This window comes from Lolium perenne, chromosome 7 (assembly GCF_019359855.2).
Source record: "Lolium perenne isolate Kyuss_39 chromosome 7, Kyuss_2.0, whole genome shotgun sequence".
Lineage (NCBI taxonomy): Eukaryota > Viridiplantae > Streptophyta > Magnoliopsida > Poales > Poaceae > Lolium > Lolium perenne.
Window position 1 is genome coordinate 320,714,866 of NC_067250.2, and position 16,707 is coordinate 320,731,572.

At 47.9% G+C, this 16,707-nt stretch overlaps 3 protein-coding genes across 5 annotated transcripts; 1 reads left to right on the plus strand and 2 right to left on the minus strand.

Moving 5' to 3' along the window:
• The first annotated feature begins 649 nt into the window (after positions 1-649).
• LOC127316700 (probable LRR receptor-like serine/threonine-protein kinase At4g37250) lies at positions 650-4,986 on the plus strand. The gene is made up of 2 exons (XM_051347155.2): positions 650-2,730; positions 4,140-4,986. Exons 1-2 carry the CDS (start codon positions 867-869, stop codon positions 4,847-4,849), a joined length of 2,574 nt encoding a protein of 857 aa, XP_051203115.1. The 5' UTR covers positions 650-866; the 3' UTR covers positions 4,850-4,986.
• Positions 4,987-6,082: 1,096 nt separating this feature from the next.
• Positions 6,083-9,476, minus strand: LOC127316699 (uncharacterized). 2 transcript variants are annotated; one of them, XM_071823059.1, is made up of 8 exons: positions 9,390-9,476; positions 9,089-9,358; positions 8,939-8,999; positions 8,040-8,134; positions 7,921-7,954; positions 7,049-7,103; positions 6,923-6,965; positions 6,083-6,345 (listed from the first exon to the last, which is right to left on the minus strand). In XM_071823059.1, the coding sequence occupies exons 2-8, from the start codon at positions 9,341-9,343 to the stop codon at positions 6,274-6,276; spliced, it is 615 nt and encodes a 204-aa protein (XP_071679160.1). In that variant the 5' UTR covers positions 9,344-9,358; positions 9,390-9,476; the 3' UTR covers positions 6,083-6,273. The 2 variants fall into 2 exon arrangements, with proteins under 2 accessions (XP_071679160.1, XP_071679159.1); XM_071823058.1 differs by having other exon boundaries at positions 9,089-9,445.
• A 1,220-nt stretch (positions 9,477-10,696) lies between these two features.
• On the minus strand, positions 10,697-16,486 carry LOC127316698 (probable E3 ubiquitin ligase SUD1). 2 transcript variants are annotated; one of them, XM_051347152.1, is made up of 9 exons: positions 16,178-16,486; positions 14,777-15,457; positions 13,452-14,219; positions 13,131-13,342; positions 12,675-13,034; positions 12,197-12,348; positions 11,917-12,080; positions 11,672-11,818; positions 10,697-11,551 (listed from the first exon to the last, which is right to left on the minus strand). In XM_051347152.1, the coding sequence occupies exons 1-9, from the start codon at positions 16,442-16,444 to the stop codon at positions 11,033-11,035; spliced, it is 3,270 nt and encodes a 1,089-aa protein (XP_051203112.1). In that variant the 5' UTR covers positions 16,445-16,486; the 3' UTR covers positions 10,697-11,032. The 2 variants fall into 2 exon arrangements, with proteins under 2 accessions (XP_051203112.1, XP_051203111.1); XM_051347151.1 differs by having other exon boundaries at positions 12,197-12,354; positions 16,178-16,484.
• Between the last annotated feature and the right edge of the window lie 221 nt (positions 16,487-16,707).

A 16,707-nucleotide genomic window follows, 5' to 3' on the forward strand; every position in this document is an offset into this window, starting at 1 on the left:
GCGGGATGATTCACTCTATGATAATGGCGGGAGGGCGGGGAGAGTTGGTTACTCCTCAACGTGGCCGGCATCATTCAGGAAGTTCTTCATGCACACCATGAAATTCGAGATCTAGCTGTACACAACCAGCTGCAGGCAGATTTGATCGAGCACGTCTGGCAGCATGTAGGCAACAATGCTGCAAACAACGATGATGAAGGAAATCCGGAAGCCTAGATCATTTGTATCGTTTTTTCATTTATTTTTGAATAATACTTTATCCTCCATTACGTGGACAATGTAATGTGTAATAAATTTTGAGCATTTGAACTATTTTATCCGCGTCCGCTCGGCCACCCAAACGGCCCAAAATGGACGGCCCAGCGCGTCGGTTGGAGATGCCCTTACGAGGCCAACGCATCCACACCGGTCTAGCCGGCGATCGTAGAGTAAATTCTGCAGCACACTGCAGCTCTGCTCTACCCGAAACCCCAAAACTCGAATTTTTATCGCGGCCACCTCTCCCGGTCCCGGCGGCCAGGCAGAGGTGGAGGGGCCCGGCCATGGCCACGGCGGATCTGTAGCAGGAACCACCGTCGATTTACTTCCCGGTAGCGGCAGCTGCAGAGGCAAAAATCCCCACCCACCCTCCCGTCCCCCTTCTTTATTCGGCCCTCACATGCCATTGCCAACCTCCCGCCTCCTCCTCGCCTTCACTCTACTCCCTCTCTCTCCGGCGCGGCGCGCGCCCAGCCTGGTCAACCAGCTAGCTGGGCTTTGAATTGCGCGTACCATCCGAGCTCATCTATCTACCCCATGTCGTCTCGACCCCGTCGGTGCTGAGCCGAGCTGAGCCTGTGCCTGCTTGCGCGGCGGCGGCGGCGGCAATGGGGCTGCGGGCGAGGCGCGGCGGCGGCGGAATTGGTGCTGGGTTTGTGTCCGTGCTGCTGGTGCTGCTGCTCGCGCTGTGTGGCCGCGGAGCCACGGGGTTAGACGACGACGGGGAGCTGCTCATGCTCTTCAAGCGCGCGGTCACCGCCGACCCGCTCGGCGCGCTCGCCGGCTGGTCCGTCTCCGACGCCGACGCCTGCGCCTGGAACGGCGTCATCTGCAACGGCTTCCCGCCTACCACCCAAACCAGCTTCATGTCCACAGCCAACCTCACCTCCACCACCGACGGCGCCACCACCTCCAACTCCACCACCACGCTCACCACCACCAGCAAGAACGGCACCACCAACGGCACCAGCGCGTCGGCGGCGACGGTGTCGCGCGTCATCGGCCTGGTCCTGCCCAACGCGCAGCTCTCGGGCACGCTCCCCGCCGACCTATCCCGCATCCAGCACCTGCGCCACCTCGACCTCTCGGGCAACAACATCACCAGCACGCTCCCACCTGCCCTGCTCCACAACGCCACCGAGCTCCGGGTCCTCTCCCTCGCCGGGAACGACCTCACCGGCTCCCTCCCGGACGGCGCGCCCTCGCGCGGCCTGCAGGAGCTCAACCTCTCCGACAACGCGCTGGCCGGGTGGCTGCCCGCGCCCCTCCTCGCCGCGCCGGGGCTGGCCGTGCTGGGGCTCGCCAACAACTACCTCGCGGGCGAGCTCCCCGCCGGCGGGCTCGGCCCGAGCCTCCAGCTCCTGGACCTCAGCAGCAACTACTTCCGCGGCGCGCTCCCGCCGGACTTCGGCGGGGCGCGGCTGCGGCTGCTCAACGTGTCCTCCAACCGCCTCACGGGCGCGCTCCCGGCCGAGCTGTCCGACGCCGTGCCGCCCAACGCCACGGTGGACCTCTCCGGCAACAACTTCACCGGCGCGGTCCCGCCGGCCGGGCTCTTCGGCGCGCAGCCGGCGGCGGCGTACGAGGGGAACCCGGGGCTCTGCGGCGCGCCGGTCAGGCGCGCCTGCTCCATCCCGTCCTCGCTCTCCGACCCGCCCAACGCCACCGACTCGCCGCCCGCGTTCGCGGCCATCCCCAAGAGCGCCGCCCGGGCCCCGCCGGGCTCCCCCGAGGCGCGGGCCCCGCGCGGCGGCCAGGGGAGGCTCCGCCCGCTCACCATCCTCGCCATCGTCGCCGGTGACATCGCGGGCGTCGGGCTGCTCTTCTTGCTCTTCCTCTACGTCTACCACGCCCGCAAGAAGCGCCGGCAGGAGAACCCGACGGCGCCGCAGCAGCAGCAGAAGACGGCAGCCGCCGTCGCCAAAGAAGGCAAGCCGTCCGCGTCCGCAGGGTGCTGCATTGGCGGCGGCCGGAGCGACGGCTCGGAGGACAGCTCCGACTGCTCGGCGTCCTCCTCCTCGGACGCCGCGTCCGACGACGGCCGTCTGTCGTCCTCGGACCCGAAGAAGAGAGCCGGGAGCTTCATCGGCTGGAGCACCCCGCAGCACCACAGCAAGAAGCACGAGCCGCAGCAGGCGCCCGCGCCGGCGACGCTCGTCACCGTGGACGTCGGCGGCGGCGAGCTCGAGATGGAGACGCTGCTCAAGGCGTCGGCCTACATCCTCGGCGCCACGGGGTCCAGCATCGTCTACAAGGCCGTGCTCGCCGACGGCACCGCGCTCGCCGTCCGTCGGATCGGCGAGAGCGGCGGCGCCGACAAGCTCAAGGACTTCGAGGCCCAGGTGCGCGCCGTCGCACGGTTCCGGCACCCCAACCTACTCCGCCTCCGGGGCTTCTACTGGGGCGCCGACGAGAAGCTCCTCATCCACGACTACGCCGTCAACGGCAGCCTCGCCAACATCGCATTCACCAGTAAGCCCTCAACTCCATTGCTACAAGCTTTCTTTTTCTTCTTCTTCTTCTGATGGAACTCCATTTGGACAACATTTTTTTGCAAATTTGCATGAAATTTGACAGTGTCTAGCTGCATTCTCCATTTATAATTTCGGTCAATTGCTTGCAGTACGTACTAGTGATTGACTAATCACTAAGTCGTCAAGCATGATCCATTTGCTAAAAAAAAAAATCAGGATGCAATGGCCTTTAGTCGTACCTTGAATACAGAAACTAGTACTGCTAATTTTAATGTTTCATCTGCTGCAAATAAACAGAAGTTAATTGGCGCTGGTCATAGTACCTCATAATAGTGCGGAAATTCAATTCGGCTCCCGGGTGCGTATGCTCCCTCTACTAAAAAATTATATTTTGAAATGTCGAAAAATTTGGACAAAAAATTCTACATGTACATCTATATAATATACGTGCGTTCGTCAAGTTTCACGAAAAACCAATATTTTGTGTGGTCTATATAAAAAAGAGAAAGTTTATATTGTGAAAAGCATTATTTTTAGCACTGAATTTTGTCTTTTTTACACACGTCACATGATAAGTCGATTTTTTATGAAACGACTTTGTGAGCACGTAGCACATGAAGATGTACGTGCGAACTTTTAGTTTCATTTTTTTTGAAAATTTAAAATGTATGTAAGATGTATTTCAAAATATAGAGAGCATATGGACCCATGTTCCAAAACACCGCTCCTTAGTTTTAGTGCGCAAAAAATCATCTACTACAGCAACTTTTCTGAAACTTGATTTGGTACTCCTAGTACTCTTCACTTGCAAATGAAGCAAAAACACCTGAAGGAAATGCAGTACTTGGTTTTACTAACAGCCCTTGGTTTCTCTTCTGAACCAAATGATGCAAATTGACATAGAAACAATTTGCTGGTACTAGTACACGCGCCCATCCTTAATTTAACAGTGTCTAGCTGCATTATCCTTTCATAAATTTGGTCAATTGCTTGTACTACTAGTGAATAGTGATTGACTACGTCGTCAAGCATGATCCACTTGCTAACAAAATTAAGGATGCAACGGCGTCAGTCCTTGGCAAAAGTGTCAACTCTAATCGTAGTACTGTACTACTCACTTAGTACCTTGAATGCACAAACCAGTACTGCTACTTTTGGTGTTTCTTCTGCTGCAGATAAATAGTACAAGTTATCTGACGGTCATAATTTCATCATAATTTGGCACTAATGAAAAAAATCATCTGCAACAACTTTATTGAAACTTGATTTGGTACTAGTAGTAGGAGTACTGTTCACTTGCAAATGAAGCAAAAACCCTGAATGAAATGTGTAGCAGTTCTTGGTTTTGTCAGTAAAAGGAGTACAACAGTTGTTGATGTTCTTGTGCTTGATCAATTGCAATTGCAGGGAGGATGGGCGCGTCGCCGATGCACCTAAACCTGGAGGCACGGCTGCGGATCGCGCGGGGCGTTGCGCGTGGTTTGTCATTCATCCACGAGAAGAAGGGCGTGCACGGCAACGTGAAGCCGTCCAACATCCTTCTCGGCGCCGACATGGAGCCACTGGTCGGCGACCTAGGCCTGGACCGGCTGCTCTCGGGCGCCGCCCTCCACCGGAACACGGGAGCGTCGGCGCGCCTCTTCGGGAGCAAGCGGTCCATGCACTCCACAAGCAGCCTGCCGGACCTGTCCCAGATGCCCGGTGGCGCCAGCCCATCGTGCGCCTCCACCTCGTCGACAGCTCACCCGCCATACCAGGCGCCCGAGTGCCTCAAGAGCCTGCGGCCGAGCGCCAAGTGGGACGTCTACTCCTTCGGCATGGTGCTCCTGGAGCTGCTCTCCGGGCGGGTGTACTCCGAGGTGGAGCTCTGCCAGTGGCACGCCGCCGGGTCCGTCGCCGGCACGTCTGATCTCGATCAGCGGGGCCGCGTGCTACGGATGGCTGACCCCACGCTCCGTGGCGACGACAATGAGGATGCTCTGCTTGGCTGCTTCCGGCTCGCCTTCGCCTGCTGCGCCATGGCGCCCGGCAAGCGGCCGTCCATGAGGGACGTCGCCGCGCTCCTCGACAGGATACAGGCCGCACCCTTGTCCAACTCCATTGAGACTCCCTACTGATGGATGCCAATAAATTGACAGGGAGCCATGTTAGGATACTAGTACAATTTTTTTACTGAATTTTAATGGCGAGCTTACTGTGTTAGCTGTTTGTAGATGATCTTTGTCACTAATTTTGATGATCCAGCTGTGATTAACCCCTTTTTTCCCTACATCCTCTTTTATCATGCTGCTGCTCATGTTTATTGCAAGAAGTGTTCTATACTTCTATGGTGCCATCTGCCATGGCTATTTGATGCACCACAGTAGCAGGCACACGGAACAAAGAGACTTTGTGCCTTTTTTGGGTTTAAAATGGAAGAAACTTTGTGTTGGGTGATGCAGAGTTCAGTGTCTGGAGCACATAAACAGGCAGCCGTGTCTTCTGGGTAGCAGGCTCTTTTTTCTTTTCTTTTTTTGCATTTCACCTCGATGCAGATGCCAAGTAGCCTAATTAACCCAAGTGGCAAAGAGGATTAGAGCAAGATGAGTACCGGGAAAAATTCTACTTGTGGGCGTACGGCTAGGACCAACACTGCCTGTGCAACTTGAACAGATCAAGATGGCTGGAGCTGGACAGGCAGGCTTCTCTGTCGAAGCTAGTATTTCAGATTATCTCTGCTATGCCTATTCCATCAATGTTAACCATGAATCAGTCTACAAGATTTAGTGCACAGTGTTTCTGCTTCAGCTTGACACCACACTATGTGTTAGTTAGGTCCTCCAGGTGAAGAAATCTGGAGAAATTAAATGGCTTTAAAAGAGGTCAAGCTATGCTGCAAGAGTGAGGAAACTTACATGTGTACTTGATGCAGATACTCGCCACAGCTCAGCAAACATCCGCCTGTTGTCATGAGCCAACTGATAAAGGGTAGTTCAGAGAGCTACAAAGGGTTCAGAAAATAAAATTCCTTCAGGCTAGACCAGCAGGTGGTCAAACGTGACATGACCCTGCCAGACAATCCCAACGATTAAAACAGCATAGCATTTTCCTCCGTAAGCACGGGCTGAAACAATGGCCACGAACCAAATCACCACGGCTAAAATGACTGAGATAACCAAACAAACCTAATTTGAGAACAAATGATAAACTTTGTTCGTCTTGTCCATTGTACAGGACTACACACACAACTGATTGCGAATGCCACAAGCACACCAGAGTTTTGCTGTTTCAACGCACATCTAAATCACCACATTGCATTTGCAGCTCGTAGCATTGGCCATTTTAGATCTTGTTGAACTGTGAGAAGAAGCTACCAAAGGATAAATTTATTCCACATGTACAGAATTACACATACAAGATTACCGTACTTCTATTTTGCTGGCTACAAGATTACAGATAAAATTACACACTGGAAGTTCATATCACAGCTTGAAGCAAAAGCTCCGATTTCAGTATATGCACATGAAAATCACCACGCTGAATTTGCAGAGCCTTGGCCATTTTAGATCCCGCTGAGCGTAATCACGATCGTGCGAGGAGTAGGGTCATCACGATGTTCACAAAGCCATATACCCTGGCATCAGAAAAACAGAATGACCAAGATTAGGTAACAATATAGTACAAGACCAAGTTGACCGCTGAGTTTTTAGCCAGCGTTACGCGGATACTGATACAGACGACAGATGACACATGCATCAGAACCCAACTCATGTTCAAGTATCAGTTTGGGTAGAAATTAAGGATGACACGACAAATGCCACTGGATCATGGACACATGTACTGGTAAATGACTAGGATTCAGGCGTTCGATTTGGCAATGAAATTTATGACCCTTTATCCGAGTAGAATTCAGTTGTTGCTTACATTGGTTGGTTGACATCCCCAGGTAAAACATGCTGTGTATACTTAAAGCCAACTTAAAACTCAGACCTGACACATAAGGATACTGAACCTTTGTACACAATACACCAGGTCCTACAGTTCTATTACAGTACATATTTTATCACGAAACCAAAAATTCTAGTGGATTATAATGGAGCCTAAGAAAACAAAAACCTTTAAATAGTGAGAGTAGGTGCAACTAATTAAGATGACAACACCTAGTATTAGTAATCGTGTAAATAGTATTACAAGAAGAAAATTCTCTGTACCTGCCAAGTTCCCATGTTGAGACGCCCGTCGGTGATAGGAATCCTGAAGAAAGATACAAAAATTTCACTAATATTTCGGAGATACTCCGAGTTATTGGGAAGAGGGGAGAGGGAAGGAAGACATACGTCAAGGCACAACCAAACATCGATGATTTAATATGTGCTGGCATGTCATCAGGTCCTGCAATAGGAATCTGAGTATTACTGAGTTATCTAGTCATGTAGATTATGGTTTCTGCATGTCCAACAGCAACAAAATAAAGCCATATATATTAATGGAATTCTTGAACAGAGCTCAAACATTTACTACTGCTAAGTTGATTCAACAACAACACACAATATACTAGGCTAGGACAAGCAAGACTGTTTTTTATTTTAATGAAGTACAATTTACTAATAGTGATGAGTAGAAGAATTAACTAGTTAGTAGTCATCTCAAGATATCCTGCAATCGAAATCTGAATACTATTGAGTGATCTAATCATGTAGATTATGGTTTCTGGCTGTCTAAGAACAACAAAATGATGGCAAAATAATCCATTTAATAAAGTACAGTGTAGTTAGTCAAGAGTGTAAGTATTAATGTGTCTTCAAACGACCCGAGCCTTCAAATTTAATTATGGTTAATGATGACTAGCTTTTCTGTTGAGGAAATAATTTCAGTAAGGCTGAAGCATCATGGCATAGAAAATCGTTGGTAAGCTAATTAGCTTTAGAGGACAAGTCATCTCAAGATGTTCAGTGTGTATCTACAAAGTTTCAGCATTAGCCCATCAATCGACAAAAGGGGGGAACAATCTTCTCATCCAAAGAAACTACATGAAGACAATAACAGCTCGAGTAATCATGTAATTTATTTCCTATGTCTACAAATATTTTCTTAATACAAAGTAGAAGGTAAGAAATAGACTGTGAAGTAGACATAACACTGCAATCCAGATAAGAACATGACAACGAGGATAATCAAAGGCATGCCATATCAGGGTTCAAACGGTAACCTTCTATGGTGTGCCTCCATGGTGCAGATGGACCCTGATTATAATTAAAAATTGATTAAAAGATTACTTTAATCAGATATACTTGAACAGAATCAAATAATAAGTGTCACATCTTTCACCTCTGGGACAACTCGATTAAGGAATGTTTCTGTGTCGATCTGGACATCAGGGTCATAGTTTTCATTCAGAGTTAGTGAAGCGCTTGTGTGGTGCACTGCATAGCATAACCAGATTGCTATTTGTAAGAACAACAGGAACTGCATTTTGATAACATATCAACACCAGATACTCATGCAAAATTAAACCAATGGCACTATAAAGCTCTACTGATAGATTTCACCATCCTGCTCTCCCCTGTTCACACTTTTGCAAATGTGAATATGCCCACTAAAACTGATTTCAAGTCGCTTACAAACTACATATGTTTTGTACACTCAATATTTTTTACACCCTATGATTTATAAACCATTTGAAACCTTTAATATCTAGCTGCTAACTTTGACCTGTTAAAACAATTATATGAAGCAGTGAAGAAACCTGACACGTACAGTGGGCTGAATTGCAAAGGTCAAAGTGATGTTGGAAAATATCATTAATGTGTCACTAGCCCCAGGTCTCACTTGCAACCTCACATGCCGTGATTTTCCGATTCTATGTTTCTTTTATGGTACCGAATTCACCGAGATGGACTTTTTCTTAGAGAAACCTATAAAATATGTGTGCTAAACACATTTTCCGTGACAGAAGTTCCCAATGCAAACTAATATTGAGCCACCAGCTTCACTATGGAGTCACACCACGAACCTTAACTGGGAATCTAATAGTGCATCTCTGGAACTGATTCTTACCATGCTACCATCTAAACAACCATTTGTATTCTTACCAGGCTGTGAACCTTAACTGGTAAAGTGGTAATCACTGTCATTTCTATTACATAACATCATGCTATCATCTATGAAATCGACTTGGCATGCTTCTGCTAGGTGCACAAAATTAAGCACGGAATTGCATCACGTACAGAAGAGATGCGCCAGGCCGCACTTGAACTCGGAGAGGTCGCTCCTTATCGCGTGCATAATCTGCAGATCACCATCACCAGTTCACTGTCCCATACCCAACACACGGCAGGTGCCGAAGCTGTGAGAACCGGAGGTGAGGGGGAACGCACCTTGTGGGTGATGATGTGGCAGCCCCGGCGCTGCGGCGGGATGACGACCGTCCTCTGGGCCCAGCGTGGGGCGGCCACGGCCCCCGGAGCAGCGGGCTCCGCAGCGGCGGAGGAGGCGGCTGCCGCGGCGAGCTCGCACCGGACGGCAGCACGCGCGGCTCGGCGGGGCCGAGCGGAGGCGCTGGCGGCGGTGGGGAGGGTGAGGGTGAGGAATACGGGCGGCGCCAGCGCCGGCGCGGTCGCCGCCGATTGCATGGTTGGGCTTGGCGACGGCGGCCGGGGATTCCGGAGGCTGAGAGCGCGGCGGCGGTGGCGCGAGAGAGCGTGTGGTGGCCCTGCCGCGGTTGTTTTCTGCTTCTTCTCGCCTTTTTTGTGGGTCTGAATTTTGTTACTACTACTACCACGATTTATTTTCCAGAAATGATGAATCGCAAATAGATTTCAAACAAAAAATTATCAATGAATTTGTGGCATAATTATGTTTCCAAATAGATTTTGAAGACAAATTTAGTTGCTCACGAGAGGAATTACACGGCAGGTTTGCTTAAAAAGATTGTTTTTTTATAAATGCTTTTTTTTTTGAAACGAGGCAAAAAAAGCTTTTGCCTTATACTATTAATATAGGAGGAGCAAAAAACCTTGTGGAGCTCGCGAGCTGACCCTTTTTTCTTTCTGTCTAGTTTTGGGGTTTCTTCCTTCCCCTTTCTTTTGTTTTTGTTGTTTTTTTTATAAAGGCTTAAAAAGATTGTTAATAACACGCCATTCCGAATGAAAAGATTGTTAATGACACTGGATTTGCGCGACAAAACAGAAAACCTATGTGTCGTCCTTTGTGCACGATGATGCTAGTACGTACTAATTAGAAAAGATTCACGAAAGAAAAAGGATTTTTTAGATGACAAAATTCATTACTCCCTCCGACATAAATAAAAGTCTTGAATTTTTCTAAATTTGGATACATGTAGACACTATTTAATTTTCCATACCTACCTTCCGAACATTGTCATGACTGAGATGAAATACAGGTACAACCATTGCAATTACTAATACACGACAACCACAAAAAGTACAGAATATTGGTTCAGTTTTAGAAGTTCTCTAGTAATTTGGGCAAACAAGAAACAAAACATTTACTGTGGTTTTGGTTAAGATCCCTATCTAACTGTCCATTTGCTGATGCAACTAGACCAAAAATAGCCAAATGACATTTACAAAACTATTCCAAATAACACTATAGGTCTATCTCTAAAAGATTCAGTGTAAGCCATTGCAGTACGTGCAGCAGTCTAATACACATTCTACTGATGGGTACCAAAATATGTTTACCTACATATTAATGCAGTCCCTAAGATGTTCAAGCAATCAGGTTTTTCTCTGAACATTGTTCATAAATTCAGTAGCAAATCTACAGAGCATTGCCACCTCTTCACATACAGCTAATCAAGCAAACAAATTTCAAATTCAATTTGGCTAGACTAAAGTGCCAAACGGAAGTCAAATCAATGGACAATGATACTTAAAGATAGACAGTGATGCAAGAATCAGACAGGGGAGCACCTGACAGCAGCACAAGCGGAGGCGCTGGCGGACAGCACAACCAAATAGTCATTGCTCAGAATTCGGAATTATATCAAATTGTATGTATGCGCTACATACTCATCAGATCAGAAGAATACCAAATCATGTGGTCTTTGGAGTGCTATCTGTCAACATATATACACATTCAGCAACAACTACCCCAGATACATAGTTCACCGTCAGCTTGTGCTTCAATACCTTCTACTAGCTAATTATTACCCTCTCCCTCCCTTGCTATGTTTTACAACAATACTTGCCTACTACCCTAAGGTGGACAACACAACTCGTCACTCTACAATGCCTGCCGGTTACACAAAACTCACAACAAAAGGCTGCAGCAGGGCAAGATGATGGCCATGCCTCTGGCTAATCGAGAACCTGCATCGGTTGTTGGTGGTTTCGCCTGAACCTCAGCCCCACGTCATCTTCCTGGTCCTCCAAAGGGATCAGCGCCTGGCCCTCATCTCCTGGTGGCGCTCGGGAGTCGTCAGCTTCATTGCTGATCGGTCGGGGCGAGTCCTCGCCGAAGTTGTGCAGCCTCCGGCCGATCAGGTAGCGGTCATCCCTGATGGAGTTGTGGAGATTGGTGAACCAGACATGGAACCGCTTGCCGCAGAAGAAGAGTGTGCTGAATATCAGGCAGCCGAGCCAGGCAAAGCGGTAGACAGCCGAGTTCACGATCAGCGGGTAGCCAAGCACTGGGAAGACGCCCCTCGCGAGCACATATGGGACACAAAGCGCGGTGAGGAGCTTCGTGACAATGGGCGTGATAATCTCATGCAGGACCCAGAGACCTTTCAGTCGGGAGAAGCCATCCTCTCTTACTCTCTCGAACTTCATCCTCCAGCTTTCATCGACCAAAGGTGCCATCTGATCCAGCATTACCTGGAAACAGTGCCCAAGAAAACCAATCAGGAAATGGCTAGGCAAATGAAATGGTTTAAATTAACAAAGTCACCAAGGATTCAAATGGAATCCACGTGCGTCACAGATTTGAGATCGTACCAGTCTAGTCCATATTTTCAAAAATATTAAACCAAGAGCCCAATCCTGGTACAAGAGAAAAACTGGGCTCTCGTCAATAGGCACCCTCATGGGAACAATCACCAGTAGCTCAAAAAGGAGTCCAATCAGCACCGGAATAATGAAGATCTGAAAAGAATACAGTTCATGGTTAAACTGGCCAATCACACATCAACACACCTACAAATGCAAAATGAGATGGTCGGAGTACAGTCCAGATGAATTACCCATATTGATAGGAGAGCAGAGCTCTTCAAAACAATAGAGCACCACTTGCAGATCTGTTGTACCAGGAAGGCCAGACGTCGTGATCTAATGTAGTCAATTGCATATCGTGTTCCAGCTGCTGCGCTCCAGATAATATAGCAACCAATGCTAAAAGAGAACAGATCTGATCGAGACAAAAAAAATACCACAGGTTTAATCAAGTGTTACCGAGTTAACTTTGTAAATCTGAAGATTTAATATAGCAATGTAAGGTATATTGTACAAATATCAGCAAATTACCATTGCACTTAATGCCATGTGTGATTGGCAGGCGGGGAACAGCCTCAAAAACCAGACGGCCAAGTGAGATAGGAATAACAATAATTCCAGCATTGAATATTAGCAGTGTCATCCACGCCATTACAAGCAAGAGTACGATCCGAAGTGCAAAGCTGTACCTTCAAAAGGTAATAACTCCAAAAGTTAAGACACCATTCAAGTTCATATATAATCCAGCACAAACTCTAATCATAATAATATGTACCAACACTAACTACTTGAGCATAAATTGCTGATTTCTCTTAAATAAAGTAGGGGGAGCTTCAAGCCAACACATGCAGACACAATTCACTTCTAATGATTTGTTAAAGAACAAAATTCAAACCATACCCGAATCTATTTACTTTTTTTTAGGAAATATTATCTTCATCTTTGTGTAGGTTGAAGATGATGTACAAAAAGAACTTGCACTGTACAGATATTGAAATATTATACTCACTCTGAATCTCCCTGATCATCTGCATCAGATTCTTCAGCAACATCATTAGCTTCATTAGCATTACCCCTGCCATCGTCATGCTGTATCATCCGCTGCTCAAGCTGTGGGGCTACCATTTCCCTCCCACCATGTACCCTATCTCTTCTTTCTGCCCTGCCATTCCAGTTCTCTTGCCCACCATTTTCTTCAGGTTTTGGAAGTAAAAAGTCAGTTAAGCCTAGCGCCCAGCCAACGACAGCAAACCAATGATGCAACAGAGCTTTAATTGTTGCACGAGGCTTGAAATGCTCAATCGCAAATGGTATGCATATTTGGAACAGAAGCACATCAACTGGAATCTCGGTAAATGGGTCAAAAATGCTGCAAAACAATGGCGGCCAAAAAATATGTGTGAAAAATCAATTGAAACAGAAAAAGGAGATCAAGGCGAAAAGTTCTCGGGATAATCTGACTCACGTGATGTCCAGAGGAAAAGTTGAAGGAGCTACTCGCATGGCCAGTTTGACAGGTAAGAAGACCAGCATCACAATCAAGCTTCCATACACAGCAACAGATAAAAGGACTCGCCGGGCATGCTTATGTACAGGATCATCAATCAAGTCCCTAAAAGGATTGTAATTCGGATCAGCAGGGTCCCTTAAGAAATAAAGAACTCCGTTCCGCAGTACCTACAACACAAACATGAAAACACATGTTAGATACACATAAAGGGAGAGTTTCTATGTGCAGTTATCGAACTAGCAGAACTTCCAAAAGAACTGATAAACTGAGCAATACCCCTCGAAGAAGACTGACAAATATGCTTATTTGGAGCATATATACGATCCCAACAAGCCAATGGATAGAGGAGCTCGCCAAGGGTGACAATGTAAAGAATTCGACTCTTTGAGCAATTGTTGTACCCAACATTTTCAGAGTGCAGACATCAAGCCACCAACCGCACATGAGGGGAAATACTCCGAGTTCAATCACCAGAAGGAATGCAACTTTGACCATTGTCATGAGATGCTTCATTCCAGAAAAGAACTGCCTGCATAGAGATGGAATGGCTTCTAGGATTGCTGCAATACCATAGAGTCTTCCAATAGTAAAACGTTCTCCCCTGGCGTATCGAAGTAAAGCCAATGATCCAATGTACAAAAACACAAGGGAAAAGATGAACATGTATCCAACAGCAAGAGTTGTCAGATCAGAAAGATAAGATGAGCCGGTAGATGTTCCTTTTAGCAAACTTGTCTTCCCAGTGCCCTGAATTACAGTAAGAGCGGTGGCATTTATCTTTAAGGACTGCGTAACCACCTCAATCACATGCCCAATAACACCCTCACTGTGACTATCGGAAGAGAAGTTCTTCATGGCATTAAATGCACTGTTCAATGTTTCATTAGCCAAAGAGATGGCAGATTCTGTGAAGGGCATTACTTTAGCCAGCATAGGACTAGAGGCTGAAGAGAAAAACCATGATAGATAGTACAGGACAATCCTTCCCAATGAGAATGGTACGAAGATCACAACAATGAGGAATATAGCATTGCTGGCCAAAACCTGAAAAAAATATGGATGTATAATTAGAAAACAAGGGAGAACAAGAAGAACACAGCACAACTTCATTAAACCTCAAACAATAGCCAGTTCTACATTACTTCAAAATCAGATGATATGCTACAGGGATCCTACATGCTTTCTTTCATGCTACTTACTGATATGGCATTTCTTGGAAGAAATAAGACAACGATAAAGGAAGAATGGAGAAACAGATGGGTCATGGATAACAGTGTTGAACATCAATCATGTTAAAGAAGTAACCAGGACAAACTATCCAACTAGTTAAACTATATGGAGGGGACAGTAAAGATTACAAATACAAATTAGGGTCCAATGATTCAAGCTTATTGAAAAAATCCTGCAGTTGCTAACCTGAGAAAGAGAGTTTACACTTATATGTAGATCTAAGCTTATTCTTTCCTAACTGGACCTTAACAGAAAGCAATACGAGTTTCTAGTATTTTGCATAACATGGAAGTATTAGTCAGAACATTTGTGCGGAAAAATGTTACTATATAAAACGCATTTGTTTAACAAAAAAAGGAAGAGATCCTTACTGTTATTGCATTCTCAACCAAGTGGAATACTGGGCCTTGCATGCCTACGAGTTCATCAAAAGGAACATCCTCCGCACCATCAGCATCATCCAAACCATCTAGCATCTGCTCAACTTGAGCCTCTAGTCGTTCCAATCGCGCAGCAACATTTTCTGCATTTCTCCTCAGAAGTTCCCCAGCACCAATTCCTTGGGCCTCTGCCAACTCATCAATATTTCCATCAGCACCAGGAACCCTGTTATTAGGACCAGCTAGCCTTCTGACAGCTCGAGCACCATGCCTTTCACGGCCCGCGTCGTCCCTGTCAGCTTCATGCCCTCCAAGCTCTCTCAAATGCCTTATATAGTCTCTCAAAGAGGTAGCTCCGAGAAATATGAGGACGATGATCGCCGAGAGAAGAAAACCATGTAGGCAGTCGCTAAGGATCAACTGGGCGCTGATATGGCTCAAGAACAGCCTTTGCGCTTCACCAAAACTTCTGACAAACGTCAAGCGCCATATCCAGTAGGTAATGAAGGGGATGATCATGAGCCAGACGGAGAGAACGAAGGCAAGCCGGAGGACAAACTGGAACACGTGGCACGCTTTCATTCCGACGCCGAACACGAGCTCTTGGAAAGGAAGTCTGGTCGGAGCGTTCTGAGCGTAGACAGGCGAGAACGAGAAGGCGTGTTTACAGACCTGAAAATCACAGAAGCGTAATTTTTTGTTAGAAGTGGAGTTGGCAGAACAAATGGGATCTTAGCATAACACTTTCCTCCGGCTTCGCGCAAGTCAAGAGCCATTATCACACATCCCTTAGATACGGCGAGTGAGGCCCCCCAAGCTGCTACCAACCTAAACTAACGCCAATGCAGAAACTAAAAACATATTGTCCCCTTGTTAGCATTAAATACTAAATAGAGCGACGTTGCGAATAACAATCCATCGTTCGAGACTATGACGCAAGCAGCGGCTAAAAGTATGTTGTCCCCTTGTCGGCGTCCATAGTTGGCGCGATACGAATCGTCGCCAATCTCTCGACTGACTCCACTCCAGGTACAAACCAAAGTAGCTCCGCGACGAAACGGGAAATCCTATTCCCCGCTGAATGATCCACAAACGCTATTCTATTGACGCGGTTCGTCAACCCTAACCACCGACGATTCTAGTAGCCTAGAACAGTAAGAAACTTCCTCCGACATATGGAATCTACTACAATTGCTATGACTTGCCCTACCCAGGTATGACGCTTAATGACCGATTTCACCACAAAATCTACAGCTAGGGAGCAAAACTTTCCTCACGAATCAGCACCGGCTGAGCATACCAACGACCGATTGGACCACCGAATCGAAGCCCTAGGTGAGTAGCAACCTAGGCACACGCACGGGAGGAGGGGGGGGAGGAGGGTTAGGTTACCTCGCACTGGCGGGAGTTGCTGTGGTCGAGCCACTGGAGGAGGCAGTCCTGGTGCACGAACTTGATGCTGCCGCTGCAGGCGCAGGGGTAGCGGAGCGGGTGCTCGTCGTCGCCGCGGTTGCGGCAGATCCGGCACACGTCGCCCTCCTCCTCGTCGTCGTCGTCGTCCTCCGCGGCGGCGGCGGCGGCGGCGGAGGAGAGCGGCTCCGGCTCGGGCTCGGCCGCGGCGAGGGCGGCGGCGGCGGCCGGGTCGACGATCTCCGCCATGGCTGGCTGCTGGGCGGCGATCGAGCGCGGGCGGATAGGGAGGGCAAGGAAGGGGAAAGAGGGCGAGGATTTTCCGCTCGCCTCCTCGCTAATAACGCGTCGGTCGGTGACGAGGCGGTTCTTCTTAACGGGTCGGGTCGGGTCGGGTCGGGCGGTTCGGGTACGTGGAATTGTAGTAGCTGGATAGGGCTCCAGCAGCGGCGACCGTTCGTTAAATACTCCATCATTTTCTAGAAGGGTGCGCAGGATGCCGATAAAATACG